At 41.5% G+C, this 15968-nt stretch overlaps 1 protein-coding gene across 1 annotated transcript in view; it reads left to right on the top strand.

The window, feature by feature from the left end:
• The window catches only part of LOC124553497 (kallikrein-8-like), a 166310-nt gene extending 162845 nt beyond the window's left edge, over positions 1-3465 (top strand). Inside the window, exon 6 of the mRNA XM_047127351.1 lies at positions 3017-3465. Coding sequence (XP_046983307.1) covers positions 3017-3184 — 168 coding nt within the window. The 3' untranslated portion in view covers positions 3185-3465. The remainder of the gene's footprint in view (positions 1-3016) is intronic.
• Positions 3466-15968: the final 12503 nt, after the last annotated feature.

The following is a 15968-nucleotide window of genomic DNA, read 5'->3' as shown; positions in this document are numbered from 1 at the left end:
CTCTTTGTGTTTAGTCCAGCGTTGCTATGTAAATAACACGACGTAACGTGTTCCACAGATTTACCAATCTTTGTTATAAGTATAATCGCTGACTTTCCGTGATAACTTTCGACAACTTCAATTCTAATTCAAGTTACTTAGCACACTCTTTCCATAAATGAAATCGTTTTAACTGTTTAGAGTATCCAGCCTCTGTATATTTAGCGTCGATCAACTCAATTAATGAATTTTTTGTTCAGGCAAAACTTACAAATACCACCGTAAAATTGTGTCATGCAAAGTGTTATTAATATCTCTGAAATTAAACCTTTCCTTTCCTCACAAACTATAGCTATACACAACAGCTAGTAATTGACCACACGTAAGGGTTTCTTTTAACCCAAGAAAACTTGTATTTATTGGGTCTAGCTATCTCAATATAATTTAATTCACGTAAGTGGGCGAATGCCAGCAAAGACTAACACATCCCACAACAACTGAAATCCAATAATAATAATAAATACAAACAAAGCTCCTAGGCGCGACAACCTCTTTAACCCTAACCTTAAGTAACAATTTAACACAATCCTGAGCCTCTTTGGGCGTCAGCAAAATTCGTCCCTCTAAGTTCCCTAAATTGAAACAGAACACTCGTCACTTGACTAACAAAGTTTTCCTTGATTGAGTGTTGCTTGTAAATGGTTCCTTTTTTGTCGTCGCTTGTCAACTCAACTACTGGTGCGATCTATCATATTATAGTGAAACAGTTCGAATCTATACGAGATAATTCTAGGTCCGCTGTATGATCGTGGTATTTAAACAACAACAACAAAATGTGTTCGAGGCTTTCCCTTCTCGACACACACCAGTCACTACCAAACCACTCCAACAAAGCAGCTAACAACCCAATTACCTATGGGTGAGCCGCGACCACTAATCGTACACCACGGACAGGATATCGGTTCCAACGATTCCCAAAAACTCATCAACTGCAAATCTCCTTCTCTCTAACACGGCTCACGCTGTATCTATCACAGCAAACTATTCCTTACTACTGAACTGTCCACAGGACGACAATAAATCGATCGGCCTAGCACATAAATTCGTCAAAACCAGTGTCTCATCCGCGACTATTTATAAAATCACACAGAGCCTACGTACATTCTGTTGCTCAGCTTTGGGAGGAAACTACCGTCACAGCCACATATATGAACAGGGGCCTAAAATACAAAGTATCCACGCTGCCTCCGTGAATTGCACCAAAATAAGATACTGGTTCTACCAGCAAAACTTCTTTCCCTCTCCCAAGCCTTAAACACCAACTGCGGTGCCTCAGTACACCACGCAATGGGTCGGTATCCTGTCCGACCTAGATGTACCCCGATATATCAAGTTAGTCGGTAAGAGGTCTACTTGGCAACTACCTACCTATTACGTCATACAATAGGAACCATTTACGCGAACAAACAAGCAGCGCCACGCCAACTTTTGACAATTAATTATCGTTGATGCTGTCGGTTCTCTTCGATAGCGACTGGCTGCTGCGCGTCGCTCAGGCAGCATCTCTGGACCCAGCGATGGCGAGTTGCTGCGTCGCTGAAGTCGCGCGCGCTCACCACCTGTTTTTTTTTTTTTTTTTAGAATTATACATTAAATGGATATTGTGTCTGTTCTTTCGGTCATGCATGAATATTTGAATACTAGATTTTTGGGAGAACAAATTTATAATTTAAAAATTTGTTACATTTTAGAAAATGAAAAAAGTTTGTGTATATTTGAATACCAGATTGGTGAAAGAAGTAATTCATAAGATAAAACATTATTAGATTTTACAAAATAAAAAATATAAAAAATTTTAAAAATTAGAAAATGAGTTTATATTTTTAGTGGGCTTACATTTTTTATTTTAAAAATTCTCTATCACATTTCTACAAACCGAATTTTAAAATGTATGTCACATAGTGAAATATTTATGGAGTCAGCGTAGCGAACTCCAGATCAGAGACTCATTATTTTTATATGTTTTCATTCCTTTGTAATTAAAATCATAGTCATTAATTAATTTATTACATCTGTTTGGAAAAATAATTCTACATTCACTATCAAGCTCCACACAAATTTTTCACCATATGTGTTATTTAAACATTCACAACCAGCAATATACATAAAAAATTTAACTCAAACTCATTGATTTTTTGAAACAATTATAATGTCGAGCTTATTAAGTAATGAATCAATTTATATACAGAAAAATCTTTAAATTTATAATTATTTTTATCCCTCTATTCTCAAAATCTTAAATTCTTTTCGTGTGTGAGGTTTTTTGTTCAGGTCAAAATTTATATTTAAGTAATTTTCAATCATTTTCATTCTGGGTTAGAAATTTGTAATTTCTGATTTTCAAATTATTTTATATTTGGTTAAAATTTATAATTTTGACTTTTTATTTAATTTTATTCATTACATTCTGTTGAGTTTAGTTTTTTAAAGGAGGATGGAAGGGTTATGTTAAGGTGGAAAAAAAGATCAGATATAGTAGATAAAAACTGCTGATCACCCCACACTCAGGGCCAGATCGCCGACTTTCATCTATTCCACTGCACTGTCACCCAAGCTCAGCTGACTATTGAAGTTGCAATGGTCCTTGTAGAAGACATCATTTCGCAGTATGATGCATCCTAAGTGATGATCACTGACTGCAGAAATTTTTATGACTTGATACTAATGTTAGATATAGTTTCATGTTGCAACATCCCCACAGGATGTCAATCGCTTCTTACTCAGGGACGATTGACCACCCATGAAGCCTTAATAAAATTTTGGCAGATGTCCTCTCGATTGGTGTTGCTGTCGAACAAATGGAGTGTTACAATACTCACAATACTCACCATCTCTACACTCACATATGATACATCGAAGCAAGCCACTGAAAATAATAATAAATAGTATATAGTGATAGAATATATGAATATATATATATATAATATTATATATAATAAAAATAATAAATAATAAAAGCTAATTGTCTACATTGCAGGCAGATAACGGTGGCGGCCTATTTCTCCAAACTGATAGAAGAGACTTGCAGATTGGTGTGGCCAGCTTTTGCAGCAGCAGTTGCACAGATGAAACACCTGCTGCTTACACCAAACTGGTCTCCTACATTGGATGGATCAACAGAATCGCTGAGATCCAAGATGAGTGAGAAGCTGGCAAAGGATATCATTACAGTTATATCAGTGATTATACTTTGATAATGGTCTGCAAACTAGGTGTTGGCTTCTAACCTTCCTTTACATCGACTATCGTTATTCGTTAACCTATCTTTTCCGCTGTACAATACAGACTTGTGGACTTTGTGGAAGGGGACAGATATTTATTCACCTCCTTTTCTGTTATCGGTGCTCACTGTGTGTGCAATGTCATGCGAAGCCACTGTGATGATATTGTGCAGGACCACTTCCAGAACATGGAGGCGACATGTGACAAGGTTGGGAGAGAGGACATAAATGCCACACTTCTGAAAGGCAGGCAGCTTGGGTCACACAGGCATTTCAGGAGTTACTGTGGAAGGAAACTTGTAAAAGACTGGGGTGCAGCCGTTGAAATAAAATTTTTTTAAACTATGTCCTTAAATACTCCTTTACTGGCTCGCACCTTTCGTCCCTCAGTAAGAAATAGTGGTTCACAGGGTTTTAGAAAAGAGTGTCAGACAGTTCCACGGAAAGCAGGTTGCATATATAGAGGTCTTAAAACTAGAGAAGACTCCTTTACAATGATATTGATTAAATGAGAAACTCATTTCCAAGAGGTACCAAATCAGAAAAATTGAAAAATTCTATAACAGGTGGCAGCATTACTTGGAACCATTACCTTTGTATTGAGACCTGTTATGTATAACAAGACATACCATAACCATTATATATTTTATCTCAAGACTTGCTGTTCATGGCGAAGAATACAAAACCCAGTCTTATTTCGTTTCCAACAAGTATCAAATACTAGCAGCCAATCGCTGTTCGTCTTGGTAATGATGTCACACACAATATGGCCAGCATTCGTTCACATTACATTGTATGTAATAAAGGCATGCCAGGCATTCTTTTACATTTATTGTCAGTTTTTAATTATATTAAGGAGATTGACACGTCAGATGAAACTGACTGATGCCTCAGTAATACTAGATGCAATGGCGAGTAAGAAACATAGTACATCCATTGAATTGCCAACAGAAATTCCAGAGCAGCAGTTACTAAACTTAACACAATTTTCTGCCAAAAGGTACCAAATGCCTTTTTATTTATGGAGTAACAGTTAAACAATTAAACATTTAACAGGGATACCTGGCATAATGTGTTTCATCATCTGTCTAGATATAACAACAAAACTACAAAACATATTCTAATGCTGCTGTGGTTGTAAAAATATTTTTTTCTCTCCTCTTAAATAAGATTTTATTAATTTCATACCTTTTGTAAATGAGCTTCGCAAAAGCAGTGGGGGTTTAACAAGTAATTCAAATTTTAGATTTGACACTTAAATGAATAGCAAAAAATATCAAATGTTGAAGTTTTGTTCAAGGATGTAATATCCTTAATAAATCACATTATTCATGGTAACTCAAATAATCATTGTCAGAATTGTAAAACAATTATTACAATAAAATTTTATTTCACTTTTAGGCTATGAAACTGTACTTAAAGTAAATACAGATGAAGTCATGCCAGAGGACTACACAAAAATTAAATGAGATATTACGGATTCTGTTAGGTAGAAAAAATTTCTGTTAACAGCTTACCATTACAACACTTAACAAGGTGTAGTAAAAGAGTGGAAGCTGGCTGAACTGATTCAGCACTGACCTTTTAATGGTTTACAGGCGGCTCTAGGAAGGTGTAGTTGCTTGTGTGGTCTGGCAAACACTAATTTCAGTAAAAATGCAGAATTCAGTTAGCAACTCAAATGGATGATGTACCCTAACATTAGGTTATTGACCTATATCGAAATACAGCAGCACAAAATCTTTTCTTGTATTACATAGCACATTGCCTTTTAGAATAACAGGAAAATATCTTATTGATGGACACAAGCAGGTGAATGGTTTCCTTGGAATACTGAGAACTTATACTCTGACATAATTAAACATGAAATAAACCTTTTATATGATAAATTAAGGTAACATAATGAAACGTGCCAGGTCTGTGTCTTATCAGGTAGTAGTGAAATACTGGGACAATGAAGTGACAACTTTTGAAAAATAAGTAGATTGTATCCTTTGAAGGAGTAGTTCTGATTTTAAAATTTAAAAAAAGGATTTCAAATAGTAGATCCCATGGTAAACAAAATTCAGTATGATAAGATTAATTGCTTATTGATTGTAGGAGCTACTTCCAATGGCAAAACCAAAACCACTAGTTGGACACTGCAGCAAGGGAGGAGCGATACCTCAGTAATATTGGATGCAAAGTCGAGATAGAAAAATAGTACATCCAGGAGAGTTTAGCTGAAACTACTCTCCATCAGAAAAGCAAGTAACGAAGCACAGCACAGGTAGCTCAGAAAGAGAGTAAGAATGAGACAGGGAAGGGTAAGAAATACAACTGTATAGTATCTGACGCCAGCGGCTCTCTGATATTAGTTCACGAAGCAGACTGACAGAAGTCACGACGCAGGTCGGTAGAACTGACGATTGTGGTCGTGACTTCTTATAGCAGAAGCAACTGCGCCAGCACAACATGTCCAAGTTAGTCCTTGTCTGCCGTGAGACAGCCAGAAGTACAGGGTAAGTCAATAAGGACTTTGCAACTTTGGAACGACATAAAAATTTATTTAGATAACTAACAGAATCGGAACCACAAGAACTTTGCTGAGTTGGGTTGTTCACTGCGGCGTGATGTCCAGCTCGCTCCCCGGACTTGACACCACTGAACTTTTTTCTCTGGAGTTTCATTAAAGACCAAAACATTTGGCCGACCTGAAAAATCGAACATATGCTGCCATGGCACAAGGTATGCCTGATTTGCTCCAATGAGTGTGGGAAGAAATTGATTACCAGCAGGATGTTTGGCGCATCACGAATTGTAGTCACACCAAACACTTGGAAACTTTGCTATAAAATGACACATCTGCCAATTCTGTAACGTATTTCAACAAATTTCTGTATCATTCCAAAGTGGTAAAGCCCTTTTTGACTCACCCTGTATTAAGTAACAAATACATTCTGTAAATACTATGGAAAAGAGTTGTTTCGAAGTTAAGTATTTCAGATTGTTCTAACTTTAATGAAGTAATCTAATCTTTTATGTGATGTAGTATCTGTTCGGCCTCTTGCAGAAGTAAATGTTGGACTCACTATACTGCCGATCCGAATGTTTCAAGTGTTATTCCATCCGGCACTACGATATCGGCAACGATCTGTGTACGTTTATTCCCACACAGCGAATTCTGTCCTGGTTTGCCGTTTGAATATTCTTGGAGTTGGGCTAGTCAGGGGCCAAAAGAAACATTGTATATTCTATTTTCTATTCTGTCTACTATACAGTGTTTAACTACGTCAGAGCCCCGCAAGAAATGTCTCTAAACAAAGCTGTTGAGTTTCAGGCGCTGAAAACTGAATGACTGTAGCTCAGTGTCTAACAAATGGCAACCTTACTGTCGTAAACAAACAGTTCCACAGCTGGTTGCCGCTCCCCTGAAGTTTCGCCACTTGTACAGCGCAGAGGAGGACTGGGCTGGGATATTGTGCGCTACGGGAAGCCCAGTTCACTGAGTACAACATTAGATCGGGTTGACGGAGGAGATAGAGAAGATCCAAAGAAGAGCGGCGCGTTTCGTCACAGGGTTATTTGGTAATCGTGATAGCGTTACGGAGATGTTTAATAAACTCAAGTGGCAGACTCTGCAAGAGAGGCGCTCTGCATCGCGGTGTAGCTTGCTCGCCAGGTTTCGAGAGGGTGCGTTTCTGGATGAGGTATCGAATATATTGCTTCCCCCTACTTATACCTCCCGAGGAGATCACGAATGTAAAATCAGAGAGATTAGAGCGCGCACGGAGGCTTTCAGACAGTCGTTCTTCCCGCGAACCATACGCGACTGGAACAGGAAAGGGAGGTAATGACAGTGGCACGTAAAGTGCCCTCCGTCACACACCGTTGGGTGGCTTGCGGAGTATAAATGTAGATGTAGATGTAGAGGTACGGTGCCCTTTGCTATTTTATTTCGACATTCGGAGCCAACATGTACAGACTCTGTACAAAACTGATCCCTTGTTGTCGTCCGGAAGACATTGGTTACGAGGGAGGTGCTGACCCACAGATAGGCACAACAAAAACACTATCAAAAAATGAGCTTTTGAACCTCAGATTCATGTCGCTGCGGCGAGATTTAAATCTTTCGTCTAAAGAAGCAGCCTGAACGGTCACTAACACAATGGACAGCGAAATTTAAAGGAATAACAAGACATTGCATGTTCACGTCTTCTTGTAGACTAAGTTATAGTCACGTTACGTGATGCAGTCATGCAAAATGTTTCAGATGCACACGTTCGCATTGATATCCTAAAATTGCCAGGTTCGAATCTCAAAACAGTTTTGTCTATTGAAGGGTCTCAGAGTATCGTGGACCCAACTGAAGTCAATTTTGAGGGTCTGTCTTTTTTTCTTCTTCACACTACACAAGGCACAAAGTCTAAAGTGAATGTCAAAGCGAATAAAAACAGGGCTCATATTAAAGGTAAACGTAAAAGCGCAACTTTCAGTCGCATCCTACATAAGCTGCACTTCAGAATAAGGTGAGCTTATATTCGGGCAATATTCAGTCTTCTCTTGGAGGAACATGAACACAAAGTATTAATTTTCCACAATAATATTTCTTTAACAGTTCGTTATGAACGGGCTTATGGCTTCCTAGGCTATCATCACATGACTTAGTACTAAACAGGCAGTCCACACAACTTCAGCGAGAACTCATAGCTGTACAGATATACGTGACATTTTATGACCATATTTCGACAAAAAACAAGTATAATGTAGTGCCTAAACAGACTATGAACAAATAAATCTTGTATCACAGTACATTAAGATATTAAAACTGTGTGAATGTATATGACAAAAATGTTCTACAGGTCAGTAATGGCACAATGTAGTAGTTGAAGCTCTCCCTGATTGACCCACAAATTCCACTCTGTTCTAAAGGTGGAATCTTATCTTTATTGATGAGTGGAAGGTGGGACGTGTGCGCGTATGACCCCAGTTGTTTTTGCGCCGTAAAACAAAACAAACAGTATTCCTAGTGCAAAAAGCTGGAGTATATTCCCTGGATCTTAATTTCCTAGCAAGAACCTGTGAACTATGGCTATCACTACTACACTGACTGAGCATGAAAGGAGTTGGATACTGAAAAAGGAAGATTCCACCTTTAATAAACATGCTGTGAGTGAGTGTGATTTACGTGATTTGAAATGTGATGTTCTCCATAAAGATACTAAATACAGAAAACTAACATTACTTGAAATTCTGGCCATTAATAAGTACCAATAATAGAATCCTGATCTGGTCCTACATGACCAAACACAGTTCCACTACTCAGCCTTACTAAGACAACAATGGTTATTATTTCTCTCGCCATTAGATAATAAAATCCAGAGTGCAATGTAACAATACTATGAAAAGTATAGTTACTACTAACCAAGTAGTGGAGATACTGACCCGCAGATAGGCACAACAAAAACACTATCAAAAAATGAGCTTTTGGTCAACAAGGCCTTTGTCGAAAATTGATAACAGACATACAGCCTCATGCAAACACAACTCACCACAGTCTTTGGCAGCTGAAGCTAGTGCTGCTGCTCAGCATTAGACGATAAGCTTGCTACAACGCTCCCACACCCACATCCCATCGACTTCTTTCTCCCACGCCCTTTATTTGGTCTGTTCCTCACATTCACCAAACTGTTCATGCAAACATAGTAGCCTGTGCCATTACTCACCTGTAGAACATTTTTGGCTTATACATTAATATTTGAATGTACTGTAATATGAGATTTAGTTGTTCAGAGTCTCTTTCGGTGTTAAACTACGCTTGTGTTTGTATGGATATACGATGGTGTGCATATCACACAGTGAGTTGAAAATCACTGTTGCAGTGCCTTATGCCAATTTTTCTGAGTTGTGCAATAATTGCAGGAAACTTTCTGAATCAGGATTAGGAAGGGCTAAAGATTTTTTGGTGTACATTACTGTTGAAGACAATATGCAACCATAATTTTGTCATGACATGCGTGAGCGGGCTGCGCAGGAACTGCAACGATGGAAAGAAATGAGGTGACAGAACCTGTTTCTGCATGTCAGTGGCCACTGCAGTTGGTCATTCTGAAAATGTCCTCAGGATGTTCACATCTGCGTGCTGATTTCAAAGCCACAGTAAATTCACAAACTGTAATGCATTAATTTCCTCTCCCATTACCACAGGAATTATTGAACGGACTCTAACAGGGGAGATTCTTTTTCAAGACTGATTTACATGAGGCATACTTAGGGCTGCCATATCCAGCTGGGACCTCGCCGAGACACTCTGGGCGGTGTAGAAATGACAAAAAATTTATTCAATATTATTACTTCTTATTTAGAACACAATTAAACTCACCAGGGTAGCCAAGAGCGCTAACGTGCTGCTTCCTGGACTCAGGCAGGCCCAGGATCGAATCCGCCTGGCGGATTAACGACAAAGGGCCGGTGTGCTGGCCAGCCTGGGTGTGGTATTTACGCGGTTTTCCGCATCATGCTAGGTGAATACTGGGCTGGTCCTCATGTTCCGCCTCAGTCACACGGCTCGCAGACATCTGAACACATTTGCACTGTTCAATGGATTACACTAGACGCAGCCGGCTAGTGTGGCCGAGCGGTTCTAGGCGATTCAGTCTGGAACAGCACGATTGCTATGGTCGCAGGTTCGAATCCTACCTTGGGCATGGATGTGTGTTGGTGTCCTTAGGTTAGTTAGGTTTAAGTAGTTATAGGTTCCAGGGGACTGATGGCCTCAGATGTTGAGTCCCATAGCGCTCAGAGCCATACAGTACACGCAGACAGTTGGGGTACACTAATTCCGTCCCAGGGGGTAGAGGGTGGCGGCAGGAAGGGCGGGCTCTAGCCACACCGTAAAATTAACATGCCAATTCCGAATAACCATTGCTGATTCTGCGTAGCTGCGGGACAAAGTACAAAGATAGATAGATAGATAGATAGATTTATACACAATTATATGGAACTTGTTGCGGCACAAGTAGTTGGCTCACTATATTTTTCAGAAGACTTCGCCTTTTTCAGCAAGCCTTTGTTTTTCCATTTTACGAATTTATAAAACTGCATGCGAGTCAGCTTGTAGCTAAATTGGCACTGGAAGATTGATTCCACAGTACTTGAGCCAAGCTTGTAACACTATTTTGCAAAATCTGGACAAAATCGAGTCTTGTCGGAATGTCGGGACAAGACGGTCAACATCAGTGACAGTACCGATATGTCAGGCTCAATGGCAACCTTCGGCATACTTACAGTTACCAATAGACGAGCAGCCCAAGCAATATTTCACTATCAACACTCAATTAGGTCGGTCCCAGTTTCAAAAACTGTCGTTCAGGAGTTCTTCAGCTCCTGCTATTTTACAACGTTTTCTGTAACACTTAATGAAACATGTCCCTTCATGTATATGTGCATTATATTATTGTCACATGTATTACGCCTGCTGAACATTTGGCAAATTTAGAATGTCTGTTTCAGGTACATGCTGCAACTGGCTTAAAGTGTAACAAAGAAAAGTATTCTTTCTTCCAAGAAGATCTTCAATATTTAGAACTTGTCATAAATGCATCCTGCTTCTTTGTACTTGTTATGGTTAAAGATTTTTTGGTTCCCTGCACCATCAAGCAGCTACCAGTGATCATGGGAAAGTTTATTGCAAATACTGCACAAGTCGCTGCTCCACTAATTGGGCTGTACTGGAGAGGTGTCTCTTTGTGTTGTCCCAAAAATGTCAGTACGCATTTCAGCAGTTAAAGGACGCATGGTCGAATAGCAGTTGTCTGATCCACTTTGATCCAGCTAAGTATAATGTCTTAGCTGTGGATGCTCTTCCATAGAACTGAGTGACCTGATCCCATTGTTTTTACTTCGAAAAGTGTTAACAAAGGTCATTGCAATTACAGTTAGTTTGAAAAAGAGGCGTTCTTCAGTATCTTGGTGATACTGAGTTCCACCAATATTTGTATCGTCGGAAGTTCTATTTCATGTCATTAGCCTTGAACGCCTTTGTCCAATCCCTCCAAACGTGTCCCAGCATGGACAGCGCAAAAAAATTCAATGCTTAATTTTGTAAGTTGCCTGACTATCGATAAAAATCGTTGAACAGGCCCACTGCACAACATTCGAACGCTGGCTTCTTGTCTTGGTTACCAGTCGGTTGTGGCACAGCATTTTATTCATCTCAGGAAACATGTTATCAAGCACTGCTTTCGAACAGGCCCTTCAGGTAATTGTGCAATGTGTGCATGATGGGTGCACCGTTTTCTGAAAGAAACTCCCCGTCCAGTGGCCCATCTCTACGTCATGCACTATCCAAGTGGTCAGATGTTCTGCTGTTGCATACAGAAAATTATGATGTGTGGGTTGTGGTTCCTCGCTTCCTCCAGCAGGAAATTTTTTCTTTGTCGCACCAAGGTTAATTTTCAGTGAACACATCCGTCCGGGCCATGGGAGTGCATACACATCGATTTTGTGGGCCCACTCTGGAACACACAGTGATTTTGGTCGTAGATGCGTACAGTAAACTAACTATTGTAGTCCCCATAACACCCACCACTCCTCAACTGCTAGTATTGAATCAGCTTTGTATTCTATTTTTTGTCTTGAAGGTGTTCCCCAAAGTCCTTGTCTCAGACAATGCACCTCAATTCACGTTAGCCGATTTTCAAACACTTTTGTGCCGACAGTGGAACACACCATGGAACTACTCCTCCTTTTCGCCCTCAGCTAAAAGATTCGTTCAAACCTTCAAAGTGACATGGAGAAACTCTGTTCACCCCCCACACAGGAGCCAGTCTCAAAGATTTTCTTTTCGTCTTATCACTCCCTGGAAAATGATGGAATGTCACCAGCAGATTATTATGACAGTATATTGTGGTAGTCGGACTTCCAGTGCTGGTACTGAGAACTTAGACTGCCCAAGTGAAGGGGAGTGGTGCAGAAGAACAAGCCATGCCTCCATCTGCAATTTTTGCTTCCACGAAAGCAGAGCTGACTTAATGGTCATAGCGATTGCTGATTCCTTTTGTTGTGGGGAGAATCGCATTTGAAGTTTTCTTTAGAGCTTTTGGCAAGAAACAGAGCTGGGTGCCCAGTGTCGTCACGTGAGTCTCAGGTCATTCCTCCCATGTCATTCAAAGTTCCTCTGGACTGCATTGGCCTCACTAGAATACTAGAATCAGATGTCCATGTCCCCCCCCCCCCCCCAAGAACCATGGACCTTGCCGTTGGTGGGAAGGCTTGAGTGCCTCAGCGATACAGATGGCCGTACCGTAGGTACAACCACAACGGAGGGGTATCTGTTGAGAGGTCAGACAAACGTGTGATTCCTGAAGAGGGGCAGCAGCCTTTTCGGTAGTTGCAGCGGCAACAGTCTGGATGATTGACTGATCTGGCCTTGTAACACCAACCAAAACGGCCTTGCTGAGCTGGTACTGCGAACGGCTGAAAGCCGTAATTTTTCCCAAGGGCATGCAGCTTTACTGTATGATTACATGATGATGGCGTCCTCTTGGGTAAAATGTCCGGAGATAAAATAGTCCCCCATTCGGATCTCCAGGCAGGGACTACTCAGCAGGACATCGTTATCAGGAGAAAGAAAACTGGCGTTCTACAGACCGAAGCCTGTAATGTCAGATCCCTTAATCGAGCAGGTAGGTTAGAAAATTTAAAAAGGGAAATGGATAGATTAAAGTTAGATATAGTGGGAATTAGTGAAGTTCGGTGACAAGAGGAACAAGACTTTTGGTCAGGTGAATACAGGGTTTTAAATACACTCCTGGAAATGGAAAAAAGAACACATTGACACCGGTGTGTCAGACCCACCATACTTGCTCCGGACACTGCGAGAGGGCTGTACAAGCAATGATCACACGCACGGCACAGCGGACACACCAGGAACCGCGGTGTTGGCCGTCGAATGGCGCTAGCTGCGCAGCATTTGTGCACCGCCGCCGTCAGTGTCAGCCAGTTTGCCGTGGCATACGGAGCCCCATCACAGTCTTTAACACTGGTACCATGCCGCGACAGCGTGGACGTGAACCGTATGTGCAGTTGACGGACTTTGAGCGAGGGCGTATAGTGGGCATGCGGGAGGCCGGGTGGACGTACCGCCGAATTGCTCAACACGTGGGGCGTGAGGTCTCCACAGTACATCGATGTTGTCGCCAGTGGTCGGCGGAAGGTGCACGTGCCCGTCGACCTGGGACCGGACCGCAGCGACGCACGGATGCACGCCAAGACCGTAGGATCCTACGCAGTGCCGTAGGGGACCGCACCGCCACTTCCCAGCAAATTAGGGACACTGTTGCTCCTGGGGTATCGGCGAGGACCATTCGCAACCGTCTCCATGAAGCTGGGCTACGGTCCCGCACACCGTTAGGCCGTCTTCCGCTCACGCCCCAACATCGTGCAGCCCGCCTCCAATGGTGTCGCGACAGGCGTGAATGGAGGGACGAATGGAGACGTGTCGTCTTCAGCGATAAGAGTCGCTTCTGCCTTGGTGCCAATGATGGTCGTATGCGTGTTTGGCGCCGTGCAGGTGAGCGCCACAATCAGGACTGCGTACGACCGAGGCACACAGGGCCGACACCCGGCATCATGGTGTGGGGAGCAGTCTCCTACACTGGCCGTACACCACTGGTGATCGTCGAGGAGACACTGAATAGTGCACGGTACATCCAAACCGTCATCGAACCCATCGTTCTACCATTCCTAGAACGGCAAGGGAACTTGCTGTTCCAACAGGACAATGCACGTCCGCATGTATCCCGTGCCACCCAACGTGCTCTAGAAGGTGTAAGTCAACTACCCTGGCCAGCAAGATCTCCGGATCTGTCCCCCATTGAGCATGTTTGGGACTGGATGAAGCGTCGTCTCACGCGGTCTGCACGTCCAGCACGAACGCTGGTCCAACTGAGGCGCCAGGTGGAAATGGCATGGCAAGCCGTTCCACAGGACTACATCCAGCATCTCTACGATCGTCTCCATGGGAGAATAGCAGCCTGCATTGCTGCGAAAGGTGGATATACACTGTACTAGTGCCGACATTGTGCATGCTCTGTTGCCTGTGTCTATGTGCTTGTGGTTCTGTCAGTGTGATCATGTGATGTATCTGACCCCAGGAATGTGTCAATAAAGTTTCCCCTTCCTGGGACAATGAATTCACGGTGTTCTTATTTCAATTTCCAGGAGTGTACAAAATCAAATAGGGGTAATACAGGAGTAGGTTTAATAATGAATAAAAAAAGTAGGAGTGCGGGTAAGCTACTACAAACAGCATAGTGAACGCATTATTGTGGCCAAGATAGACATGAAGCCAACGCCTACTACAGTACTATAAGTTTACACGCCAACTAGCACTGCAGATGACGAAGAAATTGATGAAATGTATGATGAGATAAAAGAAATTATTTAGGTAGTGAAGGGAGACGAAAAGTTAATAGTCATGGGTGACTAGATTTCGATAGTAGGAAAAGGGAGAGAAGGAAACGTAGTAGGTGAATATCGATTGGGGGTAAGAAATGTAAGAGGAAGCCGACTGGTAGAATTTTGCACAGAGCATAACTTAATCATAGCTAACACTTGGTTCAAGAATCATGAAAGAAGGTTATGTACATGGAATACGCCTGGAGATACTAGAAGGTATCAGATAGATTATAAGACAGAGATTTAGGAACCAGGTTTTAAATTGTAGAACATTTCCAGGGGTAGATGCGGACTCTGACCACAATCTATTGGTTATGAGCTGTAGATTAAAAATGAAGAAACTGCAAAAAGGTGGGAATGTAAGGAGATGGGCCCTGGGTAAATTGACTAAACCCGAGGTTGTACAGAGTTACAGGGAGAGCATAAGGGAACAATTGACAGGAATGGGGGAAAGAATACAGTATAAGAAGAATGGGTAGTTTTGAGGGACGAAGTAGTGAAGGCAGCAAAGGATCAAGTAGGTAAAAAGATGAGGGCTAGTAGAAATCCTTGGGTAACAAAAGACATATTGAATTTAATTGATGAAAGGAGAAAATATAAAAAGGCAGTAAATGAAGCAGACAAAAAGGAATACAAACTTCTCAAAAATGAGATCGACAGGAAGTGCAAAATGCCTAAGCAGGGATGACTAGAGGAAAAATGTAAGGATGTAGAAGCTTATCTCACTAGGGGTAAGATACATACTGCCTGCAGGAAAATTAAAGAGACCTTTGGAAACAAGAGAACCACTTGTATGAATATCAACAGCTCAGATGGAAACCCAGTTCCAAGCAAAGAAGAGAAAGTAGAAAGGTGGTAGGAGTATATAGACAGTCTTTACAAGCTCGATGTACTTGAGGACAATATTATGGAAATGGAAGAGGATGTCGACGAAGATGAAATGGGAGATATGATACTACACGTAGAGTTTGACAGAGCACTAAAACACCTGATTCGAAAGAAGGCCCTGGAAGTAGACAACATTCCATTAGAATTACTGACAGCCTTGGGAGGGCCAGTCCTGACAAAACTCTACCATCTGTTGTGCAAGATATATGAGACAAGCGAAATACCCTCAGACTTCAAGAAGATTGTAATAATTCCAATCCCAAAGAACGCAGACGTTAACAAATGTGGAAATTACCGAACTATCAGTTTAACAAGTCACAGCATACTAATGCGAATTCCTTACAGATGAATGGTAAAACTGGTAGCAGTCGACCTCAGGGG

Source organism: Schistocerca americana, chromosome 11, assembly GCF_021461395.2.
Source record: "Schistocerca americana isolate TAMUIC-IGC-003095 chromosome 11, iqSchAmer2.1, whole genome shotgun sequence".
In the NCBI taxonomy this organism is placed as follows: Eukaryota; Metazoa; Arthropoda; class Insecta; order Orthoptera; family Acrididae; genus Schistocerca; species Schistocerca americana.
Note: the sequence above shows the minus strand (reverse complement) of the source record. Positions and strands in the feature narration are given on the sequence as shown.